We start from the raw sequence: 20,683 nt of genomic DNA, 5'->3' as shown, positions 1-20,683 counted from the left end.
CTTCACCACTAATGAAGCTTTTCTCCTGCAGGTGGAGACTAGGGGCTTGAACCCAGGTCCTTGCTCATTGTAACATGTGCTCTCAACCAGGTGTGCCACCATGTGGCCCCTCTTCTCTCTCTCTCTCTCTCTCCCTCTACTAGAAATACTATTTAAGAAATACACCTCTATGAAGGTACAACAGTGAATAACATTCACAGCTTTTTTTTTTTTTCTTTTTCTTTTTCTTTTTGCCTCCAGGGTTATTGCTGGGGCTCAGTGACAGCACTACAAATCCACTGCTCCCAGTGGATATTTTTCCAAACTTTTTTTTTTTAATTAGATAGGACAGAGAAATCAAGAGGGGGGGGGAGAGAAAGATAGTCACCTGCAGACCTGCTTCACTGCTTGTGAAGCGACCTCCCTGCAAGTGGGGTACCGGGGGCTTGAACCTGGATCCTTACTAGGCCATTACACTTCCTACTATGTTCACTTAACCCAGTGTGCCACTACTGCCTGACTCCCCACAGTTTCTAATATACAGTTTGATTTATTATCATGTAACTATCATTAGTTATCACAGTGCAGATAGAAACATTTCTAGCTTCCAGAAACTAGGTCCTGCTGACCTGCTCTGTCCCCTTCAGGCCTTTTTATCAGTCAATTGTTGATCTATGTCCTGTCATTGTAGATCAAATCAGATTCACTTCTTCCTTCTTACATTTAAAAAAATATTTTTATATGTGAACAGACAATAAATTCTGTACTACTGGAAAAAAAACAAAAAATAATTTTATTTGTTTATCCCCTTTTGTTGCCCTTGCTTTATTGTTGTAGTTATTGTTCTTATTGATGTAGTTGTTGTTGGATAGGACAGAAAGAAATGGAGAGAGGAGGGGAAGACAGAGAGGGGGAGAGAAAGATAGACACCTGCAGACCTGCTTCACCGCCTGTGAAGCGACTCCCTTGCAGGTGGGGTACTGGGGGCTCAAACAGGGATCCTTATGCCGGTCCTTGCACTTTGCACCACCTGTGCTTAACCCGCTGCACTACTGCTTGACTCCTTCCTTGCATATTATTGATTTTTATCTGTTTGATTGAAGTTACATTATGTACAGAACCATCTGAACTAACATTAGTTTATAAGTCTGTGTATGTTTACACCCCTTCAATGTGTGTATCATCGTGCTACATCCAGTACCAAAGTAACTTAGGTTAGATTATGTGTTTTTTAATTTTTTTTGCTTTGTTTCATTTTTTAAAAAATATTTATTCCTTTTGTTGCCCTTGTTGTTTTATTGTTGTAGTTATTTTTGTTAGTTATTGATGTTGTTGTTGTTGGATAGGACAGAGAGAAATGGAGAGGAGAGGGGGAGAGAAAGACAGACACCTGCAGACCTGCTTCACCGCTTGTGAAGCGACTCCCCTGCAGGTGGGGAGCCGGGGGCTCAAACCGGGATCCTTATTCTGGTCCTTGAGCTTTGCACCACCTGCGCTTAACCCACTGCACTACTGCTCAACTCCCTCAGTTTCATTTTTTAAAGTTACTTTTCATTTCTTTTTTTTTTTTTCCTTGTCTTTATTTATTGGATAGAGACAATCAGAAATTAGTGGGAAAGGGGAAATAGAGAGGTAGAGAGACAGAGAAACACTTGCAACCCTGCTTCACCACTTGAGAAGCTTCCTTCCTGCAGGTGGGGATCGGGGACTCAATCTGGTCCTTTTGCCCTGTAACATGTGCACTCAACCAGGTGTGCAACCACTGGCCCAATATGTTTTTCAAATTATGGTAATAGCAAAACCTGTCTTACATAACCAGTTTTAAGTGAGCGCATGGTTCATTGGCATTAATCCACCACCTTCAGCTACTGGAAGTCTATTTCATTGATTTCTGCCCTTTTTGGTTTGTTTGTTTTATTTATTGTTTTTGCCCTTCGACTTACTTTGGAATTATTTGGTTCTGGACCGTTGATTTTCAAATCTTTTCCCTATGTTTTTGGTACCCCATTGTGTCGTGGCATGCAAGCCTTTAGTTTGGGGGAAGTATCTTGCACATATGAGCTCTGTGTTGGTGGGTCTTTCCTATACGCCTCTTGCTCACTTCAAGAGTATGATGTGATCGCTGAATCTCAGCAGTTCTTACACTAGGTGCTGGTGTGGCTTTCTTTGTGTTTAGTTGTGAATTCACTGGCTTTCAGGGGCTTGTGGGTTTGCAGCTTTCTGCAGATTTATGACTGTTTTGACTAGGATTTCTTCCAGGATACAAACCCTCTCCCCCCTGCCTTTTCTTTTTTTCTCAGGCTCCTCGCTGTCCTGTAGGTCACTGAGGCTCTCTTTAGTCAGGTTCCATCTCTTGCCGCCTAACTTCTCTTTTAACTTATATACTGGGCTGTTGGAAAAGTCATGATACATTTTTGCTTAGGAAAAAGAGAAAAAAACACATCATGGTTTTTTCAACAATGCAGTAGATTCTACTTAGTTGTCTTCAAGTTTACTAGAATTATTAATTTGCTCTTAACCCATCTAGTGAATTCTTCATTTCTTTTTTTTTTATAGTTTTATTTTTTATTTACTAGATAAAGACAGAGAGAAATCCATAGGGAAGGAGGAGATAGAGAGAGATAGAAAAATAGAGCTATTGGGAGTTGGGTGGTAGCGCAACGGGTTAAGCAGAGGTGGCACAAAGCACAAGGACTGGCCTAAGGATCCCGGTTTGAGCTCCTGGCTCCCCACCTGCAGGGGAGTCACTTCATAGGCGGTGAAGCAGGTCTGCAGGTGTTTATCTTTCTCACCCCTTCTCTGTCTTCCCCATCTCTTTCCATTTCTCTCTGTCCTAACAACGACGACATCAATAACAACAATAACAACAATAAAAAAAACTTAAAAAAAAAAAAGAAAGAGCTATCCAGGGTTGGGAGTATCGCACCAGGTTAAGCACATAGTACGGGACGCAAGGATCCCAGTTCAAGCCTCTGTCTTCCCACCTACAGGGGGTTCGGTTCACAAGTGGTGAAGCAAACCTGCAGGTGTCTATCTTTCTCTCCCCCTCTATCCCCTCCTCTCTCAATTTCTCTGTCCTATCCTATTAAAAAAAAAATGTCCAGAAGCAGTGGATTTGTAGTGCCAGTATCAGGCCCCAGTGATAACCCTAGAGGTAATATATATATGTAGAGAGAGAGATAGATAAATAGAGAAAGAGAGAGAGACCTGTAACTCAACCAGGTACACTACTGCCTACCCCCAATCCTTCATTTCTTGTACTTTGTGTTCGTAATAGTTGTTCTTTTTAAATCTTTTTCTCTTCCTCAGATTGTTTTTATCCCCCCCCCCTTTAAATCTCAGAATATATTTACAAAACCTGCTTCAAGGTATTTAATTCCATCTTCTCTGTCACTCTTGTGTCTTCCCAGTTAGTGATGTGCCTCCCACCCCTTGTCATAGATTCTGTGGTTCTCCCTTATCTAAAGAACTTTTGCTTAGACACTGGGTAGATTTTTCTGTCTCCATATTCTTCCTGACTTGGTCAGCTCAGGTTGTTGTAACAGAACTGCCATCTAGTACTTGACTTAGACAGCAGAGGTGAATTTTCTCACCTCTCTGGAGTCTGTGAGTCTGACGTCAGGATGCTGACATGGCCAGGATCCGGTAAAGTTTCTCTTCCGGTGTTGCAGTTTTTACTGGCATGAAGCTGCCCGTCCTTCTGGCCAGGTCTCACTTGTTAGAAAGAATTTTGATCTTCCTCTTGTAAGGAGACTAATCATGGAAGTCCCACCATCATGACCTTATCTGACCTCCTGCAGGCCCTGCCTCCATGAATTTTGAAGGAAGGGCACAATACTTTTTTCAATCAGTAACACTAACACTTTTGGAATAACATTAAGTCTTTGAGACTATATATTGGGGGGAGAGGTTTCAGGTTTTTAAAAAAATTTTTTTAAATTTATTTTCCCTTTTGTTGCCCTTGTTGTTTAACATTGTTGTGGTTATTGATGTCATTGTTGTTGGATAGGACAGAGAGAAATGGAGAGAGGAGGGGAAGACAGAGAGGGGGGAGAGAAAGACAGACACCTGCAGACCTGCTTCACCGCCTATGAAGCGACTCCCCTGCAGGTAGGGAGCCGGGGGCTCAAACCGGGCTCCTTACGCCAGTCCTTGCGCTTTGTGCCATATGCACTTAACCCACTGCACCACTGCCCGACTCCCCGGGAGGTTTCAGTTTTATATGTGAGGCTCAGACATATAGCAGGTCATTCATTCTTGTTGTAAGACTGTATATAGTTTTGAGTTGTTCTAGTAGTAGAGTGTCACAGCCAGCCAAATTAAAGGAAAATTCTGTCATTTTATTCTTGAGTCCAGGTGGCTATAGCTTGATGGTTCAGTGTGGGACTTTGTAGTTCTTGGCCTGCAGGCCAGATCTAGCCTTCTTATGCCCGTTTTTGGTGTGTGTGTGTGTTTTTAATGACTTATTTATTTATTGTTGTAGTTATTATTGTTATTGTTGATGTCATTGTTGTTGGGTAGGACAGAGAGAAATGTAGAGAGGAGGGGGAGACGGGGAGAGAATGATAGACATCTGCAGACCTGCTTCACCACTGTGAAGCAACTCCCTGGAGGTGGGAGGGGCTCGAACTGGGATTCTTATGCCGGTCCTTACACTTTGCACCACATGCACTTAACCCACTGCACTATCGCCCAACATCCATTTTCTTTTTTGCACATAGAGTTTTGGCTGTCAGTTCATGCTTGATCTGTTACCGTTTCTGTGTGGTTACGGGAGCAGAGCAGCTCAAACTGAGGCCACCCAGCATACACAACTGAAAACGTTTACCATCTACCTCTCTATAGGACTTACAGAGCTGACTTAGTGTCTTGATTTGCTGTCCACTGTGCATGGCAGACTGGGAAGGGCTGGGGCTCAACTCAGGACTGCCTTCTGTCTTAGGGCTGTTATCTGGGCAGCTGCTGTCCCCCCCTCAGAAGACTGCCACTCCATTTGCCTTCTTTGCAAAGATCTCCACACAGATTACACTGGTGGCTCTGGGAAGGGTACACATGCTTCTCATTTTCAGAACCACCCTTCCGGCAGGAGGAAAAGCTGCTGTGTGATAACTGCATGACCCCTGCGAGAGGCACCATCCTGCCTGCGGTGGGCCCTGCTTCCCTTTGTAATGAGGAAGCTAGACATTCTTCCCAGATGCCCACTGAGACAAGACTACTCTGCTTTGACTCTGTTGAAAGGGGGTAGGGTGGGATAATATTCTGTGCTCTCTCTCTTTTAAATTCTCTTTATTTGTTGGATAGAGTCAGCCAGAAATCGAAAGACGATGATAGAGAGGGAGAGAGACACCTGCAACACTGCTCACCACCTGCAAAGCTTTCCCCCTGCGGGTGAGGACTAAGGGCTTGAACCTGGGTCCTTGCACATTATAACGTGTACACTCAACCAAGTGTGCTACTACCCACCCTTCGCCCCACCTCGTGTTCTCTTTAGGGCTCAAAGTAGCCACAGTCCCGAGGGGGCAAAAAATCTGTCACCTTGACAGATGTTCAGACTCCCCGCCAGCCTGCTGGCTTCTCAAGGCCAGATGGGGTCTACAGCCTGCACCCTCTTGCATCCTTTCTGGCTCCAGAACTGTTGAATTGTTGGCATTGAAAGTGGACTTGAGGCTCACCAGTGTCCTCTGAGCTCAGCAGGTCTGGAGTCAGGATTTCCTGTCCTGGGAAGTGCCAGGACTGTGAGGTTCCCACTTGGTCTGGTGTGCAAACCTGGACTGCCAGATAGATACACGGTCCTGGAGTTCATTGGTCTTCAACTACTGGATTTTGTGGCTTCGTAAACCCAGCCTTCATGAACGGGAGGGCAGACTCATCCAAGGCCACTGGGCTTCGTGGGAACAGGACTATGTAACTCTCTCTACCCCTGCCTTGTTTCCCTGCCCAACTCACTTGAAAAATCCTCCAACCGCTTGTACCATCTTTCCAAACTCTGCTTCACTGTTATCCTCAGAGTTATCGTGAGAACAGGTGCCTCTAGAAAGGAGAGCCTGGCCTGGGGAGTCAGTCGCAGCAAATGTTTGTAGCCTCATGAGCCATCATGGAAAGGCATAGATCCCTGGGGAAGGGACTGGCTGTGTCCCTGGCCCATCCAGTCCCTTCTGTCCCCTGCAGTTGGGGCCTTCAGTATCTGATTTGCAGAGGCAAACAGGCTCTGAACAGTTCTTGGACTTGTCCAAAGCCTGGTCATGGGGAATTAACAGAGAAGAGATTGGAGACCCAGTGTTTGTTCAGTGCTGCTCTGAGCTGCCTGGAGTTTCAGCCTGCCTGGCTTTCTTTTGCTTTTCTCTGATAGTGGACCCAGGGGAAGAAACTCAGTCATTGTCAGTTTGCAGCAACCAGAGGGGCATAGACCATTGCTCTGGTGGTGGTCTGCCTGGAGTTTACAAAGGAAAGGCCTTCAGGGCCTGCAGGAATGCCCCAGCTAGCACTGAGATGAAGGCTTGCAAGCAGAATCCTGGAGGATGGGCCACTTTTGACCTGGTGGGTGTGACCAGGTGTCATAGACATTTCCCTTGCCGACTTTTTTTTTTTTTTTTTTTGCTACTAGGGTTATTGCTGGGGCTATGCAGACACTATGAATCCATCCTGCCTGGCAGCCATTTTTTCCATTTTATTTGATAAGACAGAGAGAAATTGAGAGGGGAGAGGGAGATAGGAGAGAGAAAGATAGACACCTATAGTCGTGTTTCACCTCTTGCGAAACAGTCACCCTGCAGGTGAGGAGTCTGGAGCTTGAACCTGGATTTTTGCTCAGATCCTTGTGCTTCATATTATGTGCACCACCACCTGGCCCCCAAGATTGAACCTTTATAGGGAGGCCCGAGACCTACTCCCCTATCCTTCCATCCTGGTTGGGACAGTGTTCCTCAATACCAGGTGACGTGGCTGATTGTTTTTGGAGCCCCACAATCTAGAAGCCTCTTCTCTGGAGCCCCCCCTCCCCGCGAGTGCCATTTACATAGTAGGGGGTTCAGGCTGATGCTGGCCCAGGTGGTTGCTCTGTGTGTGTTTGTGGGGGGGTGGGTAGTGGTGAGAACCGTATCCACTCAGGCTTGGTTCTTAACTCTGCCCTTGCCTGTGTGTGACTTTGGGCCAGACACTAAATTGCTCTCCATCTGAACTTTCTCATTTGAAAAACGGGGGAGTGACGGGAGACATGTTACAGGGTGTCTCTAAAGTGTATTCAGTATTTCTCATAGCCTGGCACCCCACAGAGATACTGCCAGCAACATTATACAGACAGTCCAGGGCTGGCTTCGGGCTTGCTGGGAGTTAATCCCTATCCTCCCTGGGAGGAAGTTTAATCAGGTCCTTGCAGAGAGACAGGGAAGGTTACTCCAAGACTGGAAAGCTCATAGCAGAATGGTCACGGCTAGGTTGTGGGCAGCTAGGAGGAAGGTAAAGCAGCCCAGAAAGTTTTTGGGAACAGCCGCACTGGGGCCAGTGAGGCTGGGCCATGTCCTGGCTTGTTCACAGGGCTGCTGTGTGAGCTCCCAGACAGTCCACTTCCCCCACTGCTGGGTCCTGTCTCTAAAATGAGTGTTCCCCCAGTTCCTGCCCTGGGCCAGTCTTCACTGAACCCATGATCTGACATGTGACCGCACCCCCAAGTTCCTGTCTTTCTGGTACTTTATTTCTTCCTTTAAAACAGAATGAGGGGCCAGGCAGTGGTGCACTCAGTTAAGCACACATAGTATGAAGCTCAAGGACCTGTGCAAACATCCGGGTTCCAGCCCCCGGCTCCCCACAAAGCTGGTCTGCAGGTGTCTTTCTCTCTCCCTCTCAGCCTTCCCTCCTCTCTCAATTTCTCTCTGTCCTGTCCAGTAAAATGGAAAAAAATGACTACAGGAGCAGTGGATTCATAGTGCTGACACTGAGCCTGGAGGCAAATGAATAAAGTAAAACAGAATGAAAGAAAAAAAAAAAAGCCGACAACAACAAAAAATCTAAGCCCTTATTCTTCAAGTCCAGTCATGCTGGGAGGTGGGAAGCTGGCTGCTCAGCTGACAGCTCTTCGGGGAGGCTGGAGGGGCACTCTCCTCAGAGGTGCTGTGCGGTGGGGAGGTTGTCCTGGTCCTGGTATAGGCTTGTGGTGAGCACTAACAGGGCTCAGGGATGAACCTCTCTACACCGATTCTTCTCTGATCCCAATACCTCTGTGCTCCAGGGCCCGACGTGGCCTGGGCTAGGCTGGCCTTGTGTCTGGCCCCCATTGATCTACTCTGCACACATCTCAGAACCTAGAAAGGGAGCTGCAAGGACCAGGGGCAAGAGTGGTCCCCAGGACTTACTCATTCCTACTCTCTACTGATGCTCCATCTCTTCTCCGAGCTCTTAGGCTACAGCCACTGCCGTCCTCAGAAGGCTTGAGTGAGGAAGTTGGAGCAGTGGAGCACGTAACCTGTGTGGTCTGAGATAAGTGCCACGGAGCAAACCAAGCACTGGAGGGCCAGGGAAATAGCTCACATGGATAGTGCACTGCTTTGCCTTGTGCATGACCCAGGTTCAAGCTCAGCCCGCACTGCACTGAAGGAAGCTTTGGTGCTGTGGTCTTGGTTCCTCTCTCTCTCTCTCTATCTCTCTCTCTCTCTCTCTCTCTGAAAACAAAATAAGGGGCCAGGTGGTGGCACACCTGGCTGAGTGCATGTGTTATAATGCACAAGAACTCGGGTTTGAGCCCCCAGTCCCCACCTACAGGGGAAAAGCTTTGTGAGTGGTGAAGCAGGGCTGCGGGTGTCTGTCTCTCTGTCTTTCTCCTCTGTCTCCCCTTTTCCCTCTTGATTTTTGGCTGTGTCTATCCAATGTATAAAGATAATTTTTTTAAAAAGTAGGAGAAGGCAAGGAATGATGTATGTGTATGTTAGGGGCACAGTTAGCTTAGGATGGTGAGGGGTTGGGTTATCTGTGGAGGTGAAATCCAGGTGGCTGTGGAAGCCAGGAAGGGATATGGAGGAAGTTCAGCACTCAAAGACAGGGATGAGAAGCTGTATCAACGCCAGGTAGCCCAGGACCAGAGGTGGGGTCGGGGTGATGGGCAGGAGATAGTCCCTGACGGTGTGCTAAGTTTAGGTTTATTTTTTATTATTATTATTTTTTTTTTGATTTTTGTTTTTTTACTATTCAGCTTTGGCTTAATGGTGGTGGTGGGGACTTGCACCTGGGACTTTGGAGCCTCAGGCAGGAGAGTCTGTTTGCATAACCACTATGCTATCTGCCCTTCGAGTTTGGTTTTTTTTTGAAGTGCATGTGTGTGGAAGCTACTAGAGAGTTTAAGGAGAGGCTGGGAAATGGTGCAGTGGATTAAGCACTGGACTCTCAAGCATGAGAGCATGAGGTCTTGAGTTCAATCCCTGGCAGCATATGTACCAGAGTTCTTTCTGGTTCTTTCTCTCTCCCCTCCTATCTTTCTCATTAATAAATAAATAAAATATCTTAGAAAAAAATTGTGTCCAAAAGAATAAAATACCTAGGAATTAACTTAACCAAGGAGGCAAGACTTCTACAATGAAATTGCAAAACAGTACTGAAAGGAATTCAAAGATCATGGACCAGGAGGTGGCACAGTGGACTCTCAAGCATGAGGTCCTGAGTTCAATCCCCAGCAGTACATGTACCAGTGATGTCTGGTTCTTTCTAGCTCTCTTTCTTCTCCTATCCTTCTTATTAATAAGTAAAGTAAATATTTGAGAGAGGACAGAGAGTTTAAGGAGGGCAGTTATCTGATCTGTTTTGCAGGGACTCTGTAAGGAGGCCTCTGCATGGCCCAGACCTGAAGGGGTGGAGATGGGCCAGAAGCAGAGTCTGGCCAGAGCACTATGTGTTTAGAGGCTGGACCAACAAAGGGCCCTGCCTGGCAGGTTGACTGTGGAGCTAGAGGGAGCAAAAGAGGCAGCAAGTGTGGGGTGAGCTCAGTGCTAGTGTAGACTTGTCTGGATTCAGAAGCAGCACACTGATTCCCAAGTGTGCCCCATGGGTGCTGAGGGGAGAGCTCAGCCCTGGCCAGTAAGCTGCCTGGGTAGCTACCCTTCTTTGCCTGGACTCAGTCTCTGGGGTGGAGACCCGAGTCGACACAGAGGTGGTGTCCTTGTGGGCACTGGGAGCCCGTGGCAGGATCTGGCAGGACAGGCACAGGGACTGGGGTCTTCCTGTATACCAGAATTGTGTTGGGGGATCAGGGCTTGGCCTGATGGCTTACTCCATCGTCTCCCCTGGCTGGATTCTGTTCCCAGATCTTTGACTCTGTTATCTTGAGGGAGAGAGGGGGCACCTGGCATTAAAGGGGCCAGGCAGTGGCGCACCTGGTTAAACGCACACATTACAGTACACAAGGACCTGGGTTCAAGCCTCTGATCCCTACCTGCAGGGGAAAAGCTTCATAAGTAGTGAAGCGGAACTATGGATCTCTCTCTCTCTCTCTCTCTCTCTCTCACTCTGTCTCTCTCTCTCTCTCTCTCTGTCTCCCACTCCCCTCTCAATTTCTGTATCCAGTCGTAAGTGAAAAAGAAAAAAGTGAAAAGCAAAAAGGAGGGTAGGGTTTGACCAAGTTGTCAGAGAGGAGTGTGTGTGTTATCTGAAGAGCCTCATCAATGCTCTGTCCTGGGCCAGGGACTTGGCCCGGCTCCACCCAGCATAGACAAGGGCCAGGAACATCCCCTGACCTGCAGGGAACTCCCCTGTGAGAAGCATATTCATAGATGAAGGCTGAGTGGGGCCCTTACTCTGCAGGGAGATGGTGAGGGCTGGGGGCGGGGGCGGGGCTTCCTCTGCAGAGAGCAGTGGCACACCCAGTAGAGCATGTGGTTCGCACATCACCATGAGGACCCAGGTTCAAGCTGCTGGTCCCTGCATGCAGAGTGAAGCTTCACTAACAGTGGGGCAGTGCTACAGGTGTCTCTCCTCCCTCCCACCCCCATATATATATATATATATATATATATCTGCCAGGCATGGTGGAGTCATCCTACAGGCTCCTAGCCCCAACTAGAACTCTGATGACGAATGAGAAAAAGCACGTTGTTGTGGCCTGTTACCCAGCTGACGTCTCCTGTCTCTCTCTTCCCCTGTCCCCTGCCCTGCTCAGTTGGCTGGAGTTGTCTTCCTCGGAGTCGGCTTGTGGGCATGGAGCGAGAAGGTAGGTATAGCTGTCCTTTTCCTGGGCCCCTCCTCTCTCCAGAGTGCCCCTACACTTGTTTCCAGTGCATCATTGTGGAACCAGCTCTCAGAACTAGTCGTGGAACTTGTAGTTCACCCTTCCAGGCCCCTGAGGCTGGTGGAGCCTCCCTCTGGTGGAGTCATGCTAGAAACCAGGGTTGGGCCTCCAAGTGTGGAGCCCGCTAACTCTGTTCCTACCAAACCCACCCCTGGGGGGCTTATCTATACTAAGTCTATACAGGACTGGGGCCACCTACTGGCTCTGTATTGCCTCTGGTTACAAGCAGGTTCCTGAACATGGGACTGTTTATTCCTGGAACTCTCCCTTCACCCACAGGAAGAACTGTTAAGATCAGGGAGCAGGGGCTGGGTGGGGGGCATCTGTATAGGAACACATATCACCGTGTTCAATAGCCCGGGTTCGAGCCACTGTGCCCCACCTGCAGGGGGGATGCTTCACGAGCTCTGAAGCAGGACTGCAGGTGTCTTATCTTTCTTCCTCTCTACCTCCTTCTCCCCTCTCAATTTCTCTTTGTCCTGTCAAATAAAATAGAAAGGAAAAAAATGGCTACTGTGACTAGGGTAGATTCATAGTGCTGGCAGCCTCAATGATAACGCTGGTGGCTATAAAATAAGAGTAATAATAATAATAAGCCCAGGGAGCACTGCGCTCTTGGTACCTTGTGGGTGTCTTTGGGGCAGTTGGGGAAGGTGTTTGTATATCTCTGGGCCGCCTGGAGGAAGGCTTTTACTGCCAGAACAACAAGGGGCAACAGGCAGCAGCCAGACCAGCTATGGGCTGGGTGGAGCTTAGTAGGAGACATGTTCTGTGGAGGGGGTGGGTGAGTATCCAGGAGATGGTGAGGGATGAGGGGGGCTCTTACTTTGCAGGGAGATGTTGGGGGGCTCTTACTCTGAAGGGAGATGCTGAGGGCTGAGGGGGCTCTTACTTAGCAGAGAGGGAAGAGCAGGGACAGGAGACTGTAGAATTTAGTTTCCTCTTGAACCTCAGGCTTAGTGCCCCTCTGAGCAAAAGGAAGTGCCACTGAAGACACCTCTCTTTGCTCCCAGAAGCAGTGCTGAGGCTTTTCTCACCTTGGCCTTAGGATTTTGGTGCTTTCAAGGGCACCCATGAACCCTTAGAAGGCAGAAGATGAGGTGAGATCCCTCTGCCCCAGTGACCCTGAAGCCTGCTGTAACTTGCAACACACACCGCCACCGTGTGGCTGTCTCCAGAACTGCAGCCATCCCCCCTGCAAGTGTCCTCTTTGGAAGGCTGGTCCCCTCATGCTTGGACCAGCTACAGGATACCCCTTCCTGTTTGGAATGCTGTTGTGTTTTGTTGCCCATTTTAGTTGCCAGCAGCCACGTGCCACTGCAAATGAAGCTTCAGCTATTAGTCCCCCAAGCACAGTTCAAGTGCTGAGGGTGGGTACCTTGACCACAAACACCAGCTGTGTCCCAGGCTAGGCATAGCAGCCCTGTGGTCTACAGAAGACAACTGGGGTATCTCTGGAAGAAGGTGCCTGAGGGCTGCAGAGACAAGAATCTGCTGAGCATAGGGACCTGAGGGGACAAGTGGGCAGGGACTAGGCTGTGACCTGGCCTTTAGTGAGAAGATGGAGGTCACTGAAGCCAGGTTCCTGCCCTCAGGACACCTTTATCTTCCCTGTGAGATGGACGCTAACTAATGGAGCCTTCTCTCTCTGCCTCTCCTCAGGGTGTGCTGTCAGACCTCACCAAAGTCACCCGCATGCATGGAATCGACCCCGTAGTGCTGGTGCTGATGGTGGGAGTGGTGATGTTCACCTTGGGGTTTGCTGGCTGTGTGGGGGCCCTGCGCGAGAACATCTGCCTACTCAAGTTTGTGAGTGTCCAGCCAACCCCACCTCACCCCAGGACCCCCAGCTGGAGGTGGGAGGAGGAGGGCCATGTGGGGCAGGGGAAGTGTGAGCTCTGCTTACACATCATGTGGTCTGACAGAGGGAGGCCGTAGCTCTTTTTTTTTTTTTTTTAATTTTGTATTAGTGATTTAGTAGTGATTAACAAGGTAAGATAACAGGGTACAGTTCTACACAGTTCCTACCACCATAGTTCCATGTCCCATCCCCTCCATTGGAAGCTTCCCTATTCTTTATCCCTCTGCAAGTATGGACCAAAATTCTTTATGGGGAGCAGAAGGTGGGAGGTCTGGCTTCTGTAATTGCTTCTCCACTGGACATGGATGTTGGCAGGTGGATCCATACCCCAACCCTATTTCTATCTTTCCCTAGTGGGGCAGGGCTCTGGGGAGGTGGGGTTGTCTGCCCAGGGAAGTCAGGTTGGCATCATGGTAGCATCTGCAACTTGGTGGCTGAAAGGCAGTAAGATATAAATAAGGACAAAATGTTTAATAAACAGGATCCCAAATGTAGGAATAGAGCAGATGAAATTAGAAGTATTCATGTGGGAAGAAGCTAGAAAGTCTTATTTTAGGTATATTCCAAGGGGCCCATGACTTTAGTAATTTTTGCCTGAGCCTGACAGCTCACATGCAGGTGGGCTAGAAGTACTGTCTGTGAAGATGGTGTCAGAGTCGAGAATAGAGCTAGAAAGTTGGATTAGGGCAGAGAGTAGCTCCCAAACTTGAAGCAAATATATAAATTCAGTTAACTGTTTATCACATTGATCTGACCCAGGGCCCATGTCTATTCACATTTAGCACAGAAACCTGTGTAACCTGTATTGAGTCCCTGCCAGTCTCAGCTCACAGTCCATGGTCACAGCTGGGAATATTCTAGCTGCTCTCATCTCAGGACCAGTCTTCCTCGAGTGGCATAGTAGGCTAACTCAGCCTCCCTTCAGAGAGTGGGATAGTCCCTACCATTGCTGCTCTACAGCAGCCGATCTAGGACAGCTGCTCTTCTAAGCCTCTCTTGGGTTCAGCAGCCCATGGAGGAGGTGGCCCTTTATACACTGCTGAGCACACATCGCTAGATTTCAGGAGACCATCAAATGAGCTCACTCCAGAAGTCTGCGCCCTTTGGCTTCCAGCTCCAACTGAGAGCCTTCTGCAGGCCGGCTCCTCCCTTGCCTTTTATCTGCCCCACAGAGGCTTTAAAGACTTGTGGGTTTGCTGCTCACCGTGTCTCTTCTTGGATAAGATCAAAAGATATTGCCAGTGAGGCCTGCCTCCACCCCCACCCTGGGGTGTTCAGAACCACTGAATCTGCAGTGCAGGAGCCTTCATTTCCCCATAGAACTTGGAGTCCCTAAGAGTTTTATTTTATAATGAGATGCAAATTCATCTTTGAAATACATTTACATTAAAATTAAATAGCACCTGGTGGAGAAAACACATTGTCACGGGTTACACTGTATGATTGGTTGAGTTGATTTGATCAGGCCTTTTCTTTCTTGAGTTTAATTTGAAAAGCAAGACCTGACTCTCTTTCCACTTGAGGTATGTTTAGCATCTTGGCTCTGTGTGCATGGAGATGGCCTTCTGAAGGGACGTGTGTGTGTGTGTGTGTGTGTGTGTGTGTGTGTCTGTCTGTCTGTGTGTGTGTGTGTCGGTGTGTCTGTGTGTGTGTGTTGTGTATGTGTTTCCCCTCTATCTTTTTTTAAAAGATTTTATTTATTTATTTATGAGAAAGACAGGAGGAGAGAGAGAAAGAACCAGATATCACTCTGGTACATGTGCTGCCGGGGATTGAACTCGGGACCTCATGCTTGAGAGTTCAGTATTTTAATCCACTGCACCACCTCCCAGACCACTGTTTCCCCTCTGTCTTTTAAAATTTTTTTATTATTTTTATTTATTTGATAGAGACATCCAGAAATCAAAAGGGAAGTGGGTGAGAGGGAGAGAAACAGAGAGACACTTGCAGACCTGCTTTGCCACATGTGAAGCTTTTCCCCTGCAGGTGGGGACCAGGAGCTTGAACCTGGGTCCTTGTGTACTGTAAACATGTGCACTCAATCACGTGTCCAACCAGCTGTCCCCTCCCCTCTGTCTTCTTAGAAAAGGCTTCTCTGCCTCTGTTAGAGGTGGCATATTGCTGCATAGTGTGTTGCGTGGCCAGTGGTCACGGTTTTAACAACACAACACTCCACCCCCCCAGTGCCTCTGAAGAGGTTTTTCCGCCTTCTTTCCTGAATGCAGTGTGGGCACAGATAACACACGTCCAGAGTTGTGAAGGGCTCTCTCTCTCTCCATCAAGGGTCTCGAATGTCCAGTGTGAACTTCGTGACCCCAGACAACTTGCAACCTACACAGGCTTCAGGTTTCCTTGTCCCGAAAGAGGAGGTGACAGATTAGATTTCTAGGGAACTCGGGTGGTTTGTGCATGCGAGATGCATGGCCAGATTGTGTGTTCAGGGCGCAGACTCTGCTCTGGAAAGAACTGGCAGTCTGGTGGCAGGCCAGGTTGGCCCTTCATCCCCAGGGAAGGTTTCCTCCTTGTTTTTTAAGTTTTTATTTATTTTTAAATTATCTTTATTTATTGGATAGAGACAGACAGAAATCAAGAGGGAAAGAGACAGAGAGACACCTGCAGCCCTGCTTCACCACTCGTGCAGCTTCCCCCCTGCAGGTGGGGGCCAGGGGCTTGAACCCAGGTCCTTGAGTACCATAACATGTGTGTTCAATCAGGTACGTCATCACTTGGCCCCCAGGTTTCCTCTTTGTCGGGAGAGGGCTTTGCTCCACAGGCAAAGAGTGACACCCTCCACTCTCGTGCTTTAACCCTGACTTTTCCGCCACGATGCAGTAATATAGGTAGAGGTTGAGTGTCTCCACCTGACAGACTTGAGGTTACCCTGAGTCAAGGACTCCAGAGGGACTCTCCCAGTACAGTGGAGGCTGTGTCTGGTGGGGAGGCCCTGGGGTGCGAGGCTCACGGCCACGCCTGTCCTCATCTCCCGCCACACAGTTCTGCAGTGCCATAGTGCTCATCTTCTTCCTGGAGCTGGCTGGGGCCGTGCTGGCATTCCTATTCCAGGACTGGGTCAGGGATCGGTTCCGGGAGTTCTTTGAGAGCAACATCCGATCCTACCGGGATGACATTGACCTGCAGAACCTCATCGACTCCCTTCAGAAAGCGGTAAGCACTACCCGGGATAGTGGAAGGCTGGAGGTGGGGGCTGAGGAGCAGAGTGTATGGCCTCTGTTCTGTGAGCTATGCTGGTGGGTGGTTCGGTGGGTGTTTTTTGATGTGCAACCACCCCTCCCACCCCCTGCCCTTCCCTTGGCTTTGGTCAGGCAAGCGGGCGTGACCCTCTTTCCCCAGGAGCCCAGTCTTCTCCCTGCAGGGCCTGGATGGTCACTTAGGCAGCTACAGGCCCCAAGGGGTGCAGAGCTCTGCCCCCCACCTCCCACATAACTCATCATCTGAAGTTATTCTTGTCTTCCTGTCTCCTTCTTCCAGCCCTGACCACCAGTCTCCCCACCCCTTTCCCCTTTCCTTTTCCTGTTGGAGAGGGTAGAATGCCTGGAGGAAGTTTGCTCTGATGGAGTGGAAACTAACCTCCCTGGAATGTATCCCCTGGGCTCTGTCTAAGCTCCTGGACCCAGGCCTTCATTCCATCCGGCCTCCATCCTCCATCATCATCATCATACCCCTGCCTATGAGGGCTGCATAGCCTCCTCTGGGCAAGAGTCCCCCCCCCACCCCCCTCCCCAGAACTCTCAAGGCTCTTGGCTGGACACGGTTCTCCCAGAAAACCTGGCTTCCTCAGGAACTGTTTTATTTTGTTGTTACTGAAATTCTGGCCAAGAAGAAAATAACTTTGAGAGCAAGTATTAAAAATAGCCACGACCTGCTCTTGTTATTAACCCAAGACCTGCTTGTCCTTCTTCCATGTGTCATGGGAGCTAGCCAAGCCCTTTGTCTGTGACCAAAGATCCTTCCCTTCTTTAACAGTGACTTATACTGATCGGTGAAAGAAAGCAGATCCTAGCTATTTTTGTAACATGTTCTCAACCAGGTCCGCCACCACCCCGCCCTTAAGTCCTAGCTATTTTATTATTATTATTTTAAATTTATTTTCCCTTTTTTGTTGCCCTTGTTGTTTTTCATTGTAGTTACTATTGTTATTGATGTTGTCATTGTTAGATAGGACAGAGAGAAATGGAAAGAGGAGGGGAAGACAGAGAGGGAGAGAAAAAGATAGACACCTGCAGACCTGCTTCACTGCTGTGACTCCCCTGCAAGTGGGGAGCCAGGGGCTTGAACTGGGATCCTTATGCTGGTCCTTAAGCTTTGTGCCACGTGCGCTTCACCCGCTGAGCTACCGCCAAACTCCCGCTATTTTATTATGATTATTTTTATTATCTTTACTTATTAAATAGAGACAGTCAGAACTCAAGAGGATAAGGGGAGGTAGAGAGGGTGAGAGATAGGCAGATAACTGCAGTCCAACTTCACCGCTTACGAACCTCTCCCCCTTCAGGTGGGGGCCAGGGGCTTGAACCTGGGTCTTGCGCATTATAACGCATGCTCAACCAGTTACACCACAACCTGCCCCCCTCCCCTCAGCTATTTTGTAAAGAGATCAAACAGGGTGGTGTCACACCTGGGTAAGTGCACTTATTACAGAGCATAAAGACCCAGGTTCAAGCCCCTTGTCCCCACTGCAGGGAGGAAATGAGTGGTGAAGCAGGGCTTCAGGTGTTTATCTCTCTCCCTCTCTATTTTTCCCTCCCCTCTCAATTTATGTCTCTATCAAATAATAAACAAATAAACATTTTTTTAAAAGAGAGTGATCAAACAAAACACAGAGCACTAAGGCCGCCATCAGGGCTTCTGGGGAAGGAAGAGGTACTGTCTGATTCCTTAGGAAGTAGAGGCCCTCCTCAGAGGTGCAGAGGAGCTGGCTCTGGGCTACTGAGGGTAGAGCAAAAGTAAGCTCCAGACCAGGGGGTGGAGTGGAGTGGGGTCGGGTGGGGGAGCAGACCTGAGGCTCTGCACCATTCTGAGGTGAGCAGGAGGCTGGCAGCTAGCCCCCGTGTTGGAACCTGGAGGCAACCTGACAGCAGTTTCCTTTTTTTAAAAAAAATCTTTAAAAACTTCATTTATCTGATAGAACAGAGAGAAATTGAGAGGAGAGAGGAAGAGAGACAGAGAGACACCTGCAGCCCTGCTTCACCACTTGCGAAGCTTCCCCCCTCTGTACTGTAGATAAGGCAGTGCAGGGGGACTGGGCAGTGGCACACCCAGTTAAGCACACACAGTACTACACAAAAGGACCTGGGTTCGAGTCCCCAGCTCCCCACCTGCAGGGGGATGCTTCACAAGTGTGAAGCAGGTCTACAGGTGTCTCTCTTTCTCTCTTCCTCTCTATCTTCCCCTCCTCTGTCAGTTTCTCTCTATCCTGTCCAATAAAATAGAAAAATGGCCACCAGGAGTAGTGAATTCATAGTGCCAGCACTGAGCTCTGAGCCCCAGCAATAACTTTAGAGGCAAAAAAGAAGAAGATAAGGAGGTGCAGTTACCCCTAAGCCTTTCTTACTTAGCACCCTGGAGCACTGACGGTTCTCAACATCTGTGACTGCAGAACCAGTGCTGTGGGGCATATGGCCCTGAAGACTGGGACCTCAACATCTACTTTAACTGCAGTGGTGCCAGCTACAGCCGTGAAAAATGTGGAGTGCCCTTCTCCTGCTGCGTACCGGACCCTGCGGTGAGCTGGCCTGGGAATGTGGGCGTCCCCTTCTCAACCTCCCCAAAGTTGCAAAGCAGATCCATTGTACTGTGCTCCCTCTGCGTGCCCCTACCCCCCAAGGCTCTTGAAGCTCTGAAATTCTTGGGGGCCAGGTGGGGGCACATGGTTGAGCGTACATTACTGTCTGCAAGGACCTGGGATCGAGCCCTTAGTCTCCACCTGCAGGGGGAAGGCTTTTTGAGTGGTGAAGCAGGACTGCAAGTGTCTCTCTGTCTCTTTCACTCTCTATCACACCCTTCCCTCTTGATTTCTGGCTGTCTCTATCCAATAAATAAATAAAGACAATGAAAAAAATTTAAAGGGTGGCCAGGTGGTAGCAGCACACTGGTTTAATCCTGCCTCACCACTCACAAAGGACCAGCACAAGGATCCTGGTTTGAGCCCCTGGCTCCCCACCTGCAGGGTAGTCGCTTCACAAGGAGTGAAGCAAGTCTGCTGGTGTCTATCTTTTTCTCTTCCTCTCTATCTCCACCCCCTCCCTTCAATTTCTCTCTGTCCTATCCAGTAAGAATGGAAAAAATGTCTACTAGGAGCAGTGGATAGTATAAGCACTGAACTCTATCGATAAGCCTGGAGGCAAGAACAACAACAAAAAGCTATGAAATTTACTCTTTTTTTTTTTTTTTACCCAAGCAGCTTAGCTCTGGCTAATGGTGGTGCAGGGTATTGAACCTTTGACTTTGGAGCCTCAGGCATGAGAGTCTCTTTGCATAACCATTATGGTATCTACCCCCAACCCTGAAATTCTCTAAGTACACGTTCCAGAACATTCTTATGTGGCCCACCCTGACCCTAGTGCCATGGGTAAAGTTAATATAGGGGTTCTCACCAGCATGCCTGCATATTATGCTGTGATCTGATGAGCTCTGGTTGCCACCCCCCCCCCCTTTTTCATTTTTCTTCTCTGGAGAAAAATGCCCAGTTTTTCACAGGCCATGGAACTATGCCTTCCTTCCCAGCCCAAGGCCCAGGGCCATGGGTACCAGTAACCAGAACTGAGCCTGAGCAGAAGAGCCAGGCCTTTGGCGGCTTGGCTCCTGGTACTATTCCAGAGCGTTTGGTTCTGGGCCCTAGAGCTCTCTGTGGGCCGTCTCAGCTCTTTAACGTGGCTGGGTTTCTTCCTTCACGAAATACTCAGTTGCACCACAGCCTATGTCAGAGGTCTCTCAGGAGTGACTTTGACCTCAGCACAGGGATTTACGAACTGTGGCCCTGAGCTGGATCTGGCCTGTGGTCTGTTTTTGTATCACCTGCAGGCCACAAACGGCTTTAGCTACTTATATATGATGGGAGGGGGCGGGGGATCACTGGGATAATATTGGGTGACACAGGAAAATTATATGAAATCTACATTTCAACATTCATGAATGAAATTTTATTTTAACTATTTTTACCAGAGTCCTGCTCAGCTGTGGCTTACAGTGGTGTGGGGAGAAAATTGAACCTGGGACTTCAGAGCCTCAGGCATGAGAATCTGTTTGCATAATCATTGTGCTATCTACCCCCCTCCCCAAGTCATGAGTAAAGTTTTATTTAAATACACATTCACTTGCATACTGTCAGTGGCTCTTGTCATATTGCAGCGGCAGAGCTGAACAGTTGCTACATGAATGTATCTAAACTGCTTATTACAAAGCTCTTCACAGACTGCTTGTCAGACACTATTCTGATGTAACTTGATTGAAGGTTGTAGATTCTAGGAAAACATTGGCTATATTTTAGTGAGAGAAATAGACACACACACCCCCACACACACACAGAGAGACCAGAACACTTAAAGCACTGCTCAGCT

At 48.5% G+C, this 20,683-nt stretch overlaps 1 protein-coding gene across 1 annotated transcript in view; it reads left to right on the top strand.

The window, feature by feature from the left end:
* The window catches only part of TSPAN14 (tetraspanin 14), a 78,304-nt gene that overhangs the window by 50,627 nt on the left and 6,994 nt on the right, over positions 1–20,683 (top strand). The window contains exons 3-6 of the mRNA XM_007524609.3: positions 11,117–11,167; positions 12,908–13,054; positions 16,101–16,271; positions 18,724–18,849. Of these exons, the coding sequence (XP_007524671.1) occupies positions 11,117–11,167; positions 12,908–13,054; positions 16,101–16,271; positions 18,724–18,849 (495 nt within the window). The remainder of the gene's footprint in view (positions 1–11,116; positions 11,168–12,907; positions 13,055–16,100; positions 16,272–18,723; positions 18,850–20,683) is intronic.

This window comes from Erinaceus europaeus, chromosome 1 (genome assembly GCF_950295315.1).
Source record: "Erinaceus europaeus chromosome 1, mEriEur2.1, whole genome shotgun sequence".
Lineage (NCBI taxonomy): Eukaryota > Metazoa > Chordata > Mammalia > Eulipotyphla > Erinaceidae > Erinaceus > Erinaceus europaeus.
Note: the sequence above shows the minus strand (reverse complement) of the source record. Positions and strands in the feature narration are given on the sequence as shown.